The sequence below is a fragment of the Rattus norvegicus genome, chromosome 19 (assembly GCF_021556685.1).
Source record: "Rattus norvegicus strain SHRSP/BbbUtx chromosome 19, alternate assembly SHRSP_T2T, whole genome shotgun sequence".
Lineage (NCBI taxonomy): Eukaryota > Metazoa > Chordata > Mammalia > Rodentia > Muridae > Rattus > Rattus norvegicus.
Window position 1 is genome coordinate 33899426 of NC_141552.1, and position 16109 is coordinate 33915534.

Consider the following 16109-nt stretch of genomic DNA (forward strand, 5'->3'; position numbering starts at 1 on the left):
GATGCAGTAACAGGAGTACCAGAACCAGGGAGGCGCAGGTCTTATTTAAACCTGAGTTCAGCTCACTCTGTGAGATTAATTCAAGGGAATCTGGCTAAAACGATGGGAGTCTGCATGACTGAGATCATGAGCAGGAACTAAAGTTCGTTGCTCATGTGGTGCTTGTGTCTAGAAGGCCAATAGACACCCAGTACCTGGTCTAGGGCTGAAGCTTAGATGGTGTACTGCCAGGATTCTGCGTCAGACAGCCGTGTGTGCAAAGGGCCTGTGACCAGCATGAGTGGTTGTCTGGCCAGGACAAGAGCAGGCAGGATGCAGCCGGAGCAGAGAGTGGGAACTGGTGGGCAGGAAGAAGCAGATGGAACTCGGACCACAGCAGCATCTGTAGGGCCGTGGAGATTCGGCCTGATTTCCATCATGGTAGGAACTCAAGCAGGAGGGAAGGTTGATTTACATCCTAAATCCAAATTTTGGAACTACGCTTTGGGAAGACATTTATTGAGTGAGCCAGCAGGGAAGAGGTTCCTGCCTATCATGTGTCCAATAAAGGTTTGTGTGAATGTAGAGTGAATTCTGAAACTCAATAAAATGAGCAAAAACTTTTGACAGGCATGCCAAATGAATGTCAGTTGTGACAGGAAGGAGCAGAAAAGCTACAGAGCTATGACATCCACAGAACCAGAGTGGCTAAAGGTAGCCAAATACAGAAAGCTGGGAGTCTGTCTGGGGCCAGCATCCCGCCTGAAAGCCTGGGAACGCTGGCATCTGGCTGAGGGAGATCAACATGGCAGCAGCCACATGACAAAAAGAAAGTTAAGCGCACAGCTACCATTACCCATAATCCATCCCAGGGATTTTGTACAGAGAGAGCAGAGCTGAGGCCCCACATGCCTATGCTGGCAGTGGCCCCACAGCGCAAGCTCCCATTCACTCCTGGTGAGTGGGTGACACTTGCTGAACTGTGCCAGGATGCTGAAAGAACCCAGAGGGATTTCCGCGCCAAGCAGGAGAGGTTAGACTCAAAAGGACCCTCCCTGTGCATTCTGACATGATATTTTGGGAAAAGCAAAAATGTTTCAGCAGAGAAAGGAGATCATAGCGTCAGTGCCTACAGGGTGGGCCAGGACCGAGCAGGACTTGTCAAACCAACCCCAGGCACACACTGAGCACCTGTGTGCTCAGGCCACATGCTGGTCTCAGGGATGGGCTGACCTCAGGGAATTTCCAGAAGTCTGTTGTCCCCAGTGTTTGCATCTCTGGGGTGAAGAGACTTCCCAGCATGCTTGGAGGAAGGCATGGAGTTTAATCATGGCCACTCCCGATTCCCTTCTCTGTGGAGAGCTAAGGGGACTGAAACTGCAGTGATGTCTGGAGCCTCTGGAAGCCATAAGTAGATGACATTGGGTTTTTGGGGGAACTGTCCCCAGAAACCAAGTGTCGCTTAAACAGTGTGGTGGGGTTCCACGTTCTCTGCGACTGTCCTGTCCTTTCCTGCTGTCTTACTGTACAGCCTGTGGTCGTTGGCTTTCTTATCTCTAGCCAGGGAGTCTGGTCCTTCCTCATAGAAATGCCAGAAAGGGCCTTGGCACATGGTGGGCCCAGGAAAGGAACATGTGCTAAATGGCACAGCCGTTGTTTTCTGCAGTTTCCTTTCAGACAATTTGAGAGTCTTATGGGTTTATAAAGTTCCTTCCCTCTATGAATTTTATTTTCTGAGCTGGAACAAAGCAGTACCCAGAGAACTGCCATCTAAGGCAACCATACTGGCCTGGATGTTGTAGGCCCCAGACGGCCATGCTGGGACTTGAAGGTAAACATTGAGATGAGTCGGGAGGGACATGGCCCCAGGCCCCCTTGCCTCTGTTTCCTATGACCCTGGCCTTTTTCACTGGTTCAGGACAGGATGATTAGGGAATAAGACACTTGGAAAATGCCAGAGCAGTTGGCCTTGTGTTTTTCAGCCGCAGGCCTCAGCAGATGAAGGCCTGGGGCCCTGTTGGCCCCTTGCCAGGGCAAGCCAACCTAAAGGAAGGGGCGGCAGACACCACTCGCCCAGCCCAGCTGTCTCCACATCCCCTTGGGCACCTCCGTGTCCACCAACAGAGCATGGATGGCATGTCCTTCTCCCTTTTCAGGCTTCCTCTGCCTTCTCTTCACCCAGGGACCCTGGGCCAGCACGCTGCTACCTAGCCCTCCAGGGCTGGGCTCTGATGGCAGGCACCCCTGAAGTGGAGTGAACAACAGCAGCTGCTCCGTCTGTGTACCGAAGTGGAAACTGAGGCTCCGAGAGGCTTGGGGGTTTGTCTGGGGTTTACAAGTAAATGACAGAGTGCCAGAGCCCCCACGCAAAATGCAAAAAAAAATTGTCTTTGCCACCAAGGCAAACAGAAACCCTCCAAAGTTTAAATAAATTGCCATTTATATGAGCTAATAGATTTAAATGAGGCCTGCAGTGCTGAACTATAAAAAGCCTTGTTGTCAGGGGACCCAGAAACTATTTTAGTAGTTGGGCCAAGCAGGTAGCAGGAGTGGCAGTAACAGGGGATGAGGAGAAAGCGCTCCTAGGTGAGCCAGGTGGAAGAGCTATTGCTGCGCTGCCAGGGGAGCCAGGCCTCACAGGCGCTGGCTGGAGGCCTACAGAGGAACCACAGGGTGGGTTCTGTTGATGCTGGGCCGCGGAGAAGAGGAGAGAGCTGGTGAATCCAGTGACCTCCTGCTTCCTGATGCTGCTTTTCCAGCTTGTTATGGTGCCCAGGACTTGTGTGGTAATGTCACAGTAGGGGTGGAGCCCTAGAGCTGTAACTGTCCTTTTCTTCCTAAGTAACTCTCTGTCATCTTTGAGCTGATGGAGAGAGCCTGCCCAGACACTTGCAAGTTCCTGACATGTGCACTCATGCACATAGTTGCACCGGTGTTCACACAGGTGTTTACACACACACACACACACACACACGCACTCACGCGCGCGCACACACACACACACACACACACACACACACACTTCCTTGGTGGGCTGAGCAGGGGGAACTGTGAGCCTGTCCCATGTCCTGGACTCTCAGGCCCTCAGTAACAAAGCAGGGTGGGGAGGGGGCTGCAGGAAGTGATTCCGATCTTGTGCTGGCCCACGGCGGCCAAGCGGCCAGCACAGCACTGAGCAGGCCTGTTTAAAGGATTATTTCACGCTGTTTGCTTGTGTGTGCCTAATCATGCCGCTTCCAGCTAAATGATTACAATTGATTAAAAGCAGAGCTGGTGCTCTAACAAGCAACCCGGAGTACTCTGATGGCGAGAGCCCGGCCCTGCCAGGCTGGATCCTGGTGCCCAGCCAGGGGGAGGTGCCTGTGAGCCAGGGGTGTGGTCTGAGTTTTTCTGAGACCTTTCTTGCCCAGTCCCTCCCCCGTTTCATTATTCATTAATCACACATTCACAACCTGGTGACATTTCGGGACCTCAGATGAAGCTGAGGCACAGGCAAGGACTTCATTCTCACAGGTAACATTCTCCAGAGATGAGTAAGTCAGTGAATTCATGAATGTATTGTGACAGAGGTAGTGTAGAGGTGTGTGTCTGTCTGTCTGTCTCTGTGTGTGCATATGTGTGCAAGAAATGCTCAGGTTGAACAATGGGTTCATGGGGTTAAGAACGGTCAGCATTACTTCTGCCTTAGTTATGGTGTCATTGCTGTGAAGAGACATCATGACCAAGGCAACTATTGTAAGGAACAACATTTAATTGGAGCTGGCTTACAGGTTCAGAGGTTCAGTCTGTTGTCATCAAGATGAGAGCGTGACAGCGTCTAGGCAGGCATGGTGCTGGATAAGTTGAGAGTTCTACATCTTGTTCTGAAGGCAAACAGGAGAAGACTAGCTTCCAGGCTGCTAAGAGAAGGGTCTCCAAGCCCACCCCCACTCACTTCCTCCAACAAGGCCACACCTCCTAATAGTCCCACTCCCTGGGCCACCACACCATCCCAGACCAGAAGCAGAGACAGCCTGTGTGAGGCAACTGCCCATCTTCCTGCCGGAACACCCGGCCTTTCTTCTGCTTCAACCCTGCTCAAGTGGCCCCATCTCTGGGATGCTCTCCCTTATCTCCCTCTGGCCTTTCCAGTCCCTGGTTTAGCTTTAGACCCCTTTACCAATATGAGTTAGAAATAACCTGTATATTCCTGGTTTCCCATGCAAATGTGAGATTTTGAAGCGACGATTTCTGCCATCCACCCATCCATCAATCCATTTTCTGGTCATCTTCCTACCCATCCCTATGGAGGTCCATCCTCCAGTGGATTACCACCCGTCTATCCATGTATTACCTCCTATCATCCCTCCACCCATCCATCCCTCCACCCTTCTTATTCCCTCACCACATATTCATCTTCCTGTCTGCTTCACCCAGCATCGACCTATCTGTCTTAGTTAAGGTCTTATTGCTGTGAACAGACACCATGACCAATATAAGTCTTATAAAGGACAACATTTAATTGGGGCTGGCTTACAGGTTCAGAGGTTCAGTCCATTATCATCAAGGCAGGAGCATGGCAGCATCCAGGCAGGGATGGTGCAGGAGGAGCTAAGAGTTCTACATCTTCACCCGCAGGGAGCCAGGACAGAGTGCACATCCTCAGGCAGCTAGGAGGAGGATCTCCAAGCCCAACCCCCACAGTGACTCACTTCCTCCAACAAGGCCACACCTTCTAAGAGTGCCACTCCCTGGGCCAAACATATGCAAACTATCACACTATCCATCCACTTATCTGCCCAACACATACCCACCCATCCACTAATTCATCCACAGATCCATTTATCCACTCACGCATTCATTCACTTTTCCTTCTTCCTTCCTTCCATCCCTCCCTTCTTCCTTCCTTCCCTCTTTCCATCTACCTACCTGTACACTTATCCACTCATTACATAACCTACCTACCCACTCATCCATCCACAGATCCATCCATCCATCTACCCATCTATCCATCCACCTATCCACTCACTCATCTATCCACTCCATCATCCATCTACCCACTCGCCCATCCATCCACCTACCATCCAACATTCCACCCATTAATTCATCTATCTATCCATCCATCCATCTCTCCATCTATCCACTCACCCATCCATCCACCTACCACCCATCCACCCACCTATTCATTCCCCTACCCAACTTCCGCACAGCCACCCATCAACTTATCCTATACACTTACCACATACTAATGCATTCATCCATTAGCTTGTCTATCCACCCAATATCCGCCTACTCCCTACCCATCCGCTCACAGCCCTTCCTACTGTCCATGCATCCACCCACTGGACCACTCATCTGTCAAACCACCCATCTATCCACACACCTACCATTCACCTGCACCCTTATCCGCCATCTTTTCATTCATCCTTTGCTTTCTCCCATTTATTTTACTGTATGTTTTGAGCGCTTGGAAAGTGGAAAGAGAACACAAGCAGGTTCTCTGCTTGTGGGTGGGGAGAAGGGGGCGGAATGCAGTCTGGAGATGCTCGGCCCACTGTCAGAACCCCTGGTCTTGATAAGATGGGTAATCGGGGAGCCGGCTTCCTTTTTTCTTTGTGCAGCTGCTGTCAGATCCAGCCAGATAATTATAACTAATAATAATTAAAAAGTAAAAGTGCTGTAGGCATATGCTTAGCATTTGACTCTTTAGCTGTGCTTTCTGAATAGTGTGGCTTCCTCCATTCGGCTTTAAAGCTGGCCCAGCCCTTGGCACCTTACCACCGGAGGGAGAGCAGAGTGTATGGGTGGGACTGGGATATGGGGCACCCTAGTGGCTCCTGGGAGTTTAAATCTGTTGCTAGCCCTGGAGTTGGTGACTCATGAGGCCAGGAGCTCTGGGGCCTGAGAACCAAGCTGGCTGCTAGCCTCCTGGAGCCATCCCTCTCCGAGGTTAGCAGAGCTATTTCGCTCTGCTGGGCACAGCCGCCACTTCTGACAAGGGCTGGCCCTGCTGCCTTGGGTTCTTGTTTTCAAGGTGTTCGAAAGCCAGGACTCTTGGGCTGAGTATCAGTGAATTTCAAACTAGGTCATTGTGTTCTCACAAGAGCAGGAAGAACCTAGCATAGCCCGTGTCTGTCCACTCTTGCGGGCCAGCCTGCTTTTGAATCCCAGCCTCGCTACCCTGGAGCCTCAGAAACCCAGTGATGACAGTTTCTTCTTGGTGGAATGTGGAGGTTCTGAAGGTAGTGTTGCCTATAAAGCCATCCATGCCACCAAGTGCATAAGCACTGTCCAGTGCTAACTGTCATCTCCTTCCCAAATGTAGTCTGGGTGCCCAGGGACTAATTAATTCAGCCAGCAGTACATGTATGTCCTCAGGGTCACCTCAGTGTTTACTGAGCACTTACTATGTGCCAGATGTGTCCAGGCAATGGAGACACACAAAGGCCTAGGGCTATGACCTGCTGCATGGAGAGGACAGTGCACTAGAAGGATCAGGCCTTTCTTTCATGCTTGTGGAGTATGGGAAGATCACATAGGATCCCATGACTGCCAAGTCCCTAGGGCAAAACTGCACAGCCCTAATCTAAAAGTGTGAAACCTGAAGAGCTGTAGAATTTCAGTCTTTCTGTGAGCCAGCCTGATGTCACAAGAGTAAAATTCAAAGTGATATGTTTTGGGGTAGAAAATTATTTCAAATATTAGATAAAAATTTCCTTCAGTGTGTACACAAAATACGAATGAATTTTGTGTGTAGGCTTGAGTCCTGTCTACAAGGTAAGCATTCATTATACATGGGCAAACACTCCAAATTTAAAAACTCCAAAATATTAAGCACTTCTTGTATCAAGCATTTTGATTGAAAGATCTCCGTAAATCCAAAAACAGATCAATCAGTTAGTCAATGAGTAATCAGACAGTAGAAGCCCACAAAGGCAGCTGCCCAGCTGGACCCCACGGGGCCCTCTAGGACATTTAGGTCTCATTCCTACCTCTGCCCAAGGGAGATTACCATTTGCTGAGATCGCCCGGTGTCTGATGTCCAAAGGCGTAAGGCCTCTCTGTCCATAGTAGAGCGTGACCTCATCACTGGCCTCATTGCTGTCATCCCTGGAGCAGATGTGTGCACTGAGCTATGTACAGCAGTGCTGGGGTCTGTGTGCAGAGGAACCCAAGTGAACAACAGTCCCATCTTTAGGGAGTCCAAGACCTGGGTCTGTGTCCATAACCAAGCCCAGTGGAATGCATACTGGCTGGGATCTGAGGGCTAGCTCCTGCTAGCCCTTCCCAGGGTTATTCTCTGGCTTTCTTTGTCAAAGAGTTCACGCTAAGGCTGTGAGAACTGAGGTAGATCCCTTGGGATGCTTGGATAAGATGGTAGCCTCATCTCCCACAGAGCTTAGTTATAGGGTAGTCTTAGCAGCAAGCCTAGCTACAGGGGCATGAGACTATGGCTGTTCCTGCAGCCCTGAGTGTGTAAGGATTTCTGGAAACCACAGAGGGGTAGTGGAAGAGTGGCTGAAGCCTGTGACCAGCTCTGCTTAGATGTCCTCTGGGCCCCAGGGTTTGGTCCAGCTCAGCAATGAACCATGATGAGATCCATGTGGGGACTCGGGGCCTCCCCAGAAGCTCAGCTTTGAGCAAAGATGGCATTCAGAGTGGATCTCAGGCTGCCTGTTGGAGCCTACCATTCATGCCCTGGGGCTGGGGCCAACCAACTTTCTGGGGCACCGTGCCATCATGACAGATGGGCATGGGGAACTGCCAGGATCCTCGAGCCTGGGACCATTGTGTGTGCTTTGAGCCTAGCCCCTCGCCGGCGCCATTTCAGGCAGGACTAAATGCCTTCAGTTTCTTAGTAACAGTGACAATACCAGTGACAGTGGGTGACATGTCGCTTCAGTGCTCACAGAGGGTTGCACACTACAAAGCTTTGCCCCACGTGGACAGAGACAGAGTCTTAAATATACAGGAAGAACATAGACAGGGTATGACTGTAAGGCTCTGGGCTTCCGATCATCAAGACCTGGGGTATAAGATCCCTCTTAGGGAGATCACTACCTCTCTGCACAACAGGCCACTGCCCAGATCCCAGGAAGACATGGTAGAGGGGGCATTGTGGGGGACAGAGTTGGTACTTAACGTTACCATTTCACTTCGACTCTGTCGAGATAGGCTGTTGCTCTGTAGCAAAGGTATACTTCAGACTCTCATCCTCCTGCCTCAGCCTCCTGAGGTTAGATTCAGGGACACCAGTGATTCGATATCATGTCACACAACTTGTAAGTGGCAGAGTTGGGCTTGCTTGCTGCCTTAATGGTATGAGGCAAGAAGCTATGAAGATATCAGAAAGCCTCACCCCCAGTCAGGCTCAGTGGAGAGCCTGTGCCCATTGCTGTCTCCCTCAGCACAGTCCCAGACCTGGACAGTCTGCTCTACCATTTACAGGCTGAGGCGTCGCTGGGCAGGGGTGGAGACAGGAACCCAGGCAGCCTGGCCTCTGGGCTGATCACTTTAGTACTCTGGATAAGCTTCTGTGTGCTTGGGCCATTCTTGCTCAAACCACCTCTTCTTGGAAGTGTGTCTGGCTGCTTCCTGCTAGGAGGATGGGCTCTGGTGTGGCAGGGGCCCTGGTCCCCACCAGCCCCCATCAGCAGAGAGAGGAGACCAGGGTGCTCTTGGCAGAAGCTCGGATTGTACTCTTCGGTGTAGCAGGAACAATTACAAATGACATTTAGAAAGAAATTAATGATGAGAAATGCAAGTTGGCATTTCAGTAGCAGCAGTCAGCAGCCCCATGAACACTCAAAGGAGCAGAGGGTGGGGGGTTGGGGGGCAAGAAATTAATTTTGCTGTGTCAATAGTGAGCGGGCTGCACTCGCCTTACCGCCGAAGTTTACACAGAATCAAGCAGGCTGGCCTGGGTTGGTCTAGGCCTGCTCTGGGTGACAGTTTGGTTTTGGTGTGGCCTTTAGGTGGCACCAGGGGACAACAGGAGGAAGGTATGGCAAGGGACAAGCTTTGCCTCTGACCAGCTGGGTAACTGCTTTGCTGAAAGACTGAGGGAAAGCCTCAGTTTCTTCACCAGAGTAATGGAGATGTTGGAAAAATGGCGCTGATGTGTGAAGAGCAGCTTCCAGCACACAGTAGGGACTCATATATGATGGCCAGTACATGGGCATGTGTTGGTTGTAATGAATCTTGGAACGTTCTATTCTCAGACAGATGAATCATGGCATTGGTGGGGACTGTGGTGGAGGGAGGGGAAGAAACAAGGGGTTAAACTTAGGGTACAGGGTTGTGGGGTTCTTAGTGGCATAGGGGAGCATGCCTTATTCAGGAAAACCTCCTCTGCTCTCGTTCACATAGCAGTGAGGGGACTCACACAGAAATGTCACTGTCACCATAAGATCAAACATCTTACAGAGCAGACAGTAAACCTCCCGGGGCTGGAGGTTGTTGAAGCTAAATAATTATTTCTGTCTTTCAAAACAGGAAGGTTTCCCTTATACTAGCATCCCAATGTTATTTAGTGTTTTATTAAGTGCCAGACATTGTCCTCAGCACTTCTAAACATTAAAACCTAGTCCTCACAACTCCTCTATCAAGATAAAGAAACCAAGACACAGAGGTTAATTCTTTTCTTGGGTCCACAGAGCTGGACAGTCTAGACCCAGGCCTCCACCAAGACCCCTCCAAACCCTTGCCCCATGTTGTTGTTGTTGGTGTGTGTGTGTGTGTGTGTGTGTGTGTGTGTGTGTGTGTGTGTTTTAACCATGCCACACAACTGGGTTTCTTGTTTGTTTGTATTCACATTTGTTTTTACAGATGTTGTGGTCCTCATGGCAACAGTCAGCTGCCCCACTTGACACAGGGCATCCTGTGTGCTGTCTCCCCTGGTTTTGCATATTTAAACCTCATAACGAGACTATAAAGAAGATGCAGTGAGTCCTATCTTTCAGATGGAGTTAAAAGAAATGAAGTCTTCCTAAGCCTGGGTTCGTAGAAGTAGCAAGTGACCAAAGCCGGATCTGAACTCCCAAGCCCACTGTGTTTTGGTCAGTCCACCCACCTGCAACCCACCCACTCACTCTTCCTCGCACCATCAAGGCACACACAATCCACCCTCCTACCCTACATCCTTCCATCCAGCAGCCACACACACACACCTGTCTACCCATCTATCATCCATCTTGGGGCATATATTAGCTTTATTTATGATTTATTTTTAGTTATGTTACATTTGCGTCTTGGTGTGGGTGTGTGCACAAGTGCAGGCACCCAAAGCCAGAGGGCCAAGGTTCCCCTGGAGCTGAAGTGGCTATGATCTGCTTAGCATTGGTACCAGGAATTGAACCTAGGTCCTCTGCAAAAGCATTAAGCACTCTTTATCATAGAACGGCGTCTCCAGCCCCCATGTATACAGCTTTTAGAGTGTCTTCCTCTTATGCTCTTTAAAAAAAAATAAATAAAAGATTCATTTATTTTGATTTTATGTGAATATTTTCTGTGTTATACGTCTAGTGCCAGAGGAGGCCAGAAGAGGGTGTTGGATCCCCCAGAACTGTTTGTAGATGCTTGTGAGCCAGCCAGTACTGGGAACTGAACCCAAGTCTTCTGCAAGAGCAGCAAATACTCTTGGCCATTGAGCCGCCTCTCCAGCCCTCTCCATGCTCTTAATTTCACCCTGTGCCTGCACACACACACACTGCTCCTTTGGTTCTCTGAGTAGGATGGAATGGTCCAGAAGTACAAATGACTGTAGGCTCGCCTCGTGGAACCAGTGACCTCTGTTACCGTAGAAGAGAAGCCTAGGGCAGACCCACTTGGTGCTGGTTGGACAGGTATGTGGGTAGAAACACTGGCTATGGCTTGGTGGCCGGCTGAGCCATAGTCTATAAAAGCAACATCCCAGAAGTTGCGGGACTCACCCTGTGCCCTTCGATCTGTGATATGTGACTCCTTTGGGACAGGCAAGGGTACACACCTATGTGCTTCATGAAGACCATGGCGATCATTAGCTGTAATGGGTCTCGGCTGCAATGTGGGCCAGTGGTGCATGCCACAATTCATCACAGTAAATTAGAACCAACTTCAAGACTCCTGCCCCTGAAGCCTGGGGTGCCGTGGGCAAGAGGCAGAGCCATGTGGTCCCTGGAAGCCATTTGTGGGGCTGGGCATGACATTTCTGAGTGCAGCCACCCTCAGAATACCTGCTGGAATGGCCCTTTGTTAGTAGGGATAATTTTCAAGAAAACCTGAAGATGCAGGAAAGTCTTTTTTTTTTTTTTTTTTTAAGGGAAATTTGGAGGGAAATAGACGTAGATCTGGATCAAAGTTTCCATGTATCATTTACAGAAACTAAGAGCACCAGAGCGGTTCAGGGACCTGAACATACGTGTTCAGTATAATTAGTGACCGTGTGACCTAGATTTTCCAGGACGGCTCTCGTTTCCTGGTTTCCATCCCACTGCTGGCTAGTTGCCCTGGTTTTGTGTTTGTGAGGTGGGATGATTCTGTGCGGACGTAGTGACAACCTGCCAAGAATAGGAAACAAGCCAGCAGGAAACGGCCCTCCCTCTCTGGTTGTCCCCACGTTTTATAAGGTGGGCAGGCAGTATGCTTGTCCCTTGCTTCGTTTTCAGTGCCGAGAAAATGCAGGCACCTCCTTCAGCTGCAGACTCTTGGCCCCCTAGAGTAGGGCGTTTGTCAGCGGGCCTCGGTTCTGTGCTCCTGCCTGGGGTTCTGTGGACATGACAGCCTGGGTCAGAGGGCAGTACCACTGATACGGTCAGTCCTGCTGGTGTGGAGAGAAAGGCTTTCTACAGCGTGGATGTGGAGATTCCTTGCAGGCAATGCCAGCAACTGCTGGCAGGTGGCATGGTGTCCAGTTCGCCCAGCCGAGAGTGCCCAGAAGCCACTGCAGTCTGTGCATCCTCTTAGCCAACTGTATGAGATGACCTCATGGGGACAGCCCCGGGTCTCTGTCCTTGGTGCCGAGTACAAACCCATCTCTTGTTTATCCTACCTGCTTGGTTTTCGGAGGTGGCACGTTCATGTAGCACGAAGTCTTCCACATTCTGCTGTACAGCTCAGTGGCCCTGAGAGGCAAACATCACCTCCTCCAACCCCAGAACCCTTTCATTTTCCCAGCCAGAAACTCTGCCCCCTTCTCCCAGCCCCCTGGCAGCCAAGTACAGTTCTGTGAGCTGGGACCCCAGACAAGAAGTCTCCTGAAGCATGCATCTTTCTGTGACTAGTTTATTTCGCCTAATGTAAGGCCCTCAAAAGATCCTGGCTACATTTGAGGCGGCTGTCGAGTGTGTTCTGGATTGGGGGGCGGGGCAGGGGTTTCTCCTCTGCCCTTACGTTAGCTGCCTTCTCTCTGCTGCCCAGCTTGCCGGCTGACCTCTCGGCAGCACCAGGCAAGAGCAGTGAGGAGCTGAAACCATCCCTAACTCAGAGCGTACCGCAGTTGTGACCTCACAGCTGGGCTCTCCACCCTCACCTTCAGAGCCTTCCATGCCAAGTCCCATGACCCTACTCTACATAGCACTGTGGCCATCTGCTGTGGAAGAGCACTGCCCCAGACGGCCCTGCCCTAGGGGCCCTGGCCCCGTTAGTATGCAGGAAGACTTGAGATGCCTCAGGCCAGACGTGTGGTTGGCCTGCATCACGCTGCTTTCAACGCAGAGGAAGTTTGGAGGTTGTTTGTTTTTTGTTTATTTGTTTGTTTTAAAAACCCGTTTCCAGTTTCCTTGCAAAGCCTACATATGTGGCCTTACCGGCCCACATGTCAACATGGCGGCCTCACCTGGAGCTGAACTATGCATCTTCCCTACCAAGCTTGAGCTCTTGAGGCTGACAGAGGGCCCACTGGCCCCACTGCTCTTCCCCAGCGCACCCCACTCATTCTCAGCACCACCCATCTTGTGTTGGAGGCCTCCTGCAGAATCCAGCCAATGTGGCTGGAGGAGCTCTTCCAGGATCTAGCCCCTTTTTCCTGAGTTTAGTCCCCACAACTACCTCCAGGCCGCTTTGGCTGTGCCTGTGTGCCCTGTGTATGCCTCATGGCACGGGATACTTAGACTCCAGTCAGTGGCAGGTCTGGTCTCAGCTTGTCCTTGGTTCACACATCTCTTTGTGGCATAGCACCATTCCTAGCTTGGCTTTGTAATAGATAGGCTTGCTCCGTGTTTGCCCTGAGGAATCTGCTTTTAGGGCTCTGATTTGGGCCCTTCAAGGGAAGGAGCCCAAGGCCCAGTTCGTAATTGAGAACCGTTAGCCAAGGTTTAAGCAGGCTGGTGTGTTCAGGGCAAGCCAGTGCTGTAGTCTGCTCAAGGGGGACTGGTGTCCACAGAAGTGGACGTTCGCTACACAAATGCCCAGTGTTAGAGAAACAGTTGCTAACTTTCCTCAGGGCTTGGGTCAAGCATGCACCATGTTGTCTCACAGAGACAGATCTGTAAGCAGTCCTGAGACTGCACCTCCCTCTGCTTGTAACCGAAGCCAAAAGACTGCTGGTTTCCCTAGCTTGGCTACTGGAGTCTCGCCCTCCATGTTAAACATACAGACCAACTGGGCCCATAGACATGTGTGGTGCCTCTCCCTAAGACTGAGGTTCCCTGGGCAGCTAGTGTTGGTCTTTGTTTTAGGGGTGACTCTGGGTGGGCTCCCTCCTCCTATCCTGGTCTCAGGTGGGCTCATTGCTAAAGCACAGGCGCATGGAGCCTTCTCCTGAAGTCTGTTGGACTCTGTATTTTCACACCCTCACCAATCTTTTCCTGTAAATGGAGACAGTTATCACCCATGGAACAGGTTGTGGAGCAGACCACTGGCTTTTCCAGTCTTTGTGTCCTGGAAGCAGGTAAAGGGTTGGAGTAGGGGCTTGGCCAGCCTCTGGAAGAAGCTACTAGCTAGGAGTCTGGGTCCAAGGTCTCCCTCCTATTCACAAGGTGTTCCTTGGATCCCAGAGTCTGTTCTTGCTCTTGGGTCCCCCAAGGCTACACCTTGCACAAGCTACCTCCGAAGTCTAGGCTAGGAGGTCCTCATGCCTGCTTCCCAGCTCTCCTGGTTAAGCTTAGTTTTGAAGTTCACTTGCTGCTGCTCTGGAGTGGCAGATGCCAGCCCCCCCCCCCCCCCCCCGCCGGTGGCTAGGCAGAAGGGACAAGCAAACCCCACATGTGTCCCTATGTTATGGAGGATCTCCCACTCTCCCTCCACCTTATAGGTCACCTTAGGGCTTTGTTCCAGGCCATTGGGCCACCAGTCTCGACTCTGATGCCAAATTGGATGTCACTTGCACAGTGGCAAACTTCTCTCTGGCCTGGGTAGGCAAGTAGGTGACAAAAGGGGCTGCTGGAGGAAGTAGGGTGTAAGGCCCGCCCCTCTCCCCAGGGAGCAGCACATCACTGGCAGGCGTTTATAGGGAGCCCCAGCCATCACTCACTCCTAATTTTAATGACGTGCATTAGCTAAATTGTGTTGTGAGTATTCATTCGGCACTGTTTATGGGGTGCTCTCGAGTGTGCGCACCGTTTGTCAGAAGTGCAAACTAGCGAACATACGAGGCTTTAAGACAGGCCATCTGTTCGTCTTAGACCCTTGGACGATTGTCAAGCGCTGCTAAAAATAAGTGCTCACAAGCAGAGAGGGGCTGCCCAGGTGATGCACAGCAGAAAGGGGAGCAGAGCTGCCTGTGTCTGCGCCCTCCCCAAAGGGAGAGACAAGTGACAGTCGGTGGTGCCGCCATGAGAGGGAGCGGAGGAAGATGAAGAGCCTCAGCTGAGACCCCTTTTGGGTGGAGGCATGAGCTTCCCCTCTGTCTTGCGTCATGTAACTCCACCACTCAAACACCTTTGATAGCTCCCAGTGGCCCAGATTTAAGGGCAAGCTGCCTCGTCTGGCATCACGGAGCCTCATCAATAAGGCCTCTGCCTTCCTTTGGAGGCCTGTCTCCATAGCACATACCCTGTGCTCCTGCCAAGCTGAATTATTCATTGCTCCCCCAGCATATGCTGCACTTTTCACATTTCGCAGGCAGAGCGGTGCCATGGCAGAGGGGCCTTCTAGACACCGTGTGGGCGGGCGTATGCCCTGCGCTGTCATTCTCGACCATGGGGCCCAAAGCACCCCATCCCCTCAGTCTTCACCAATACAGCAGGAATGGAGGTAATACGTGGCATCCTACTTGCTGAGAGCCAAACGGCCCCAGTCATTGTGAACCACGGTCTTTATCAGTGCTACTCACACTTCCAAGGTGCTTGAGTGGTTAATCCTGCTTGCCAAAGTGCTCCTTCATTCTGTGTCTCTTATCTTCTTTGTCTGTCTGTCTGTCTGTCTGTCTGTCTGTCTCTCTCTCTCTCTCTCTCTCTCACACACACACACACACACACACACACACACACACACACACACACCCCTAGTAGAAACCCTAGCCCAAGTTGTTTGTGCAAGGCAACTGGAAGGCTTCTCCTGAGTGAACCTCCATCAGAAGCTGTCTCCCTGCTGCTTTCCATGAGATTCTGCAACTAGAAACTTGGCAGAGGCCGGCCTGTACCCAGTCTCCTCCTCTCCTGTCCACTGCCAAAGGCCAAACTCTTTGACTGTGAAATGGGCACATAATGAATGGAGCCCTACAGCAGCCCTGCTCAGCCAAGCTGGGCTAAAGCAGCTGTCTTTCACGGAAAACGGAATCTTTCAAGCTAAGGCCCACCTCAGGGTGTGGTCCCTGCTCTTATCAGGGAGAAGGGAGAAGCCAGGCCTGTAAGGGCTTCTCAAGGCTGCAGCCAGCCAGGGGGTGGTGCAGAGGCAGGATGAGGAAAAACAGCCTCTTTTGGATGGTGAAGTGGCTTCAAGAAGGCGGTCCTGTGCATGGACCAGGGACAGTGTGGCTGGGGATCATGATGGTGGATGAGGACCATTCGAGGTGAACAAAGAGAGTGAAGTTGGGGTGGGGGGTAGGGTGTTCTGAGTGGAGAATAAGCACAGCTGGGTCTTCAAGAATGGCTCCTTTTTTCCTGCCTCCTCAGAGTCTTTGATGTCAGAGTCCAGTCTCCCTATACTTGCTATGGCATTGTTCCCACAAGGGAGGGGTCAGGGTGTCTTTATCTGTACATGCTCAGTGCACGGCCTGGAACCTCACAGCCTCC

General features: G+C 51.3%; 1 protein-coding gene across 9 annotated transcripts in view; it reads left to right on the forward strand.

Annotated features, from left to right (window-relative positions):
- Nucleotides 1–16109, forward strand: part of Zfp423 (zinc finger protein 423) — a 298489-nt gene that overhangs the window by 277526 nt on the left and 4854 nt on the right. For 4 of the 9 annotated variants that reach the window (XM_087595327.1, XM_087595329.1, XM_087595330.1 and 1 more), the window contains one exon: nt 2136–2441. The exons of the other annotated variants lie outside the window; for them this stretch is intronic. In XM_087595327.1, the coding sequence (XP_087451453.1) occupies nt 2136–2237 (102 nt within the window). In that variant the 3' untranslated portion in view covers nt 2238–2441. Of the gene's footprint in view, nt 1–2135; nt 2442–16109 lie in introns of those variants that run through there. 9 annotated transcript variants of the gene reach the window in all.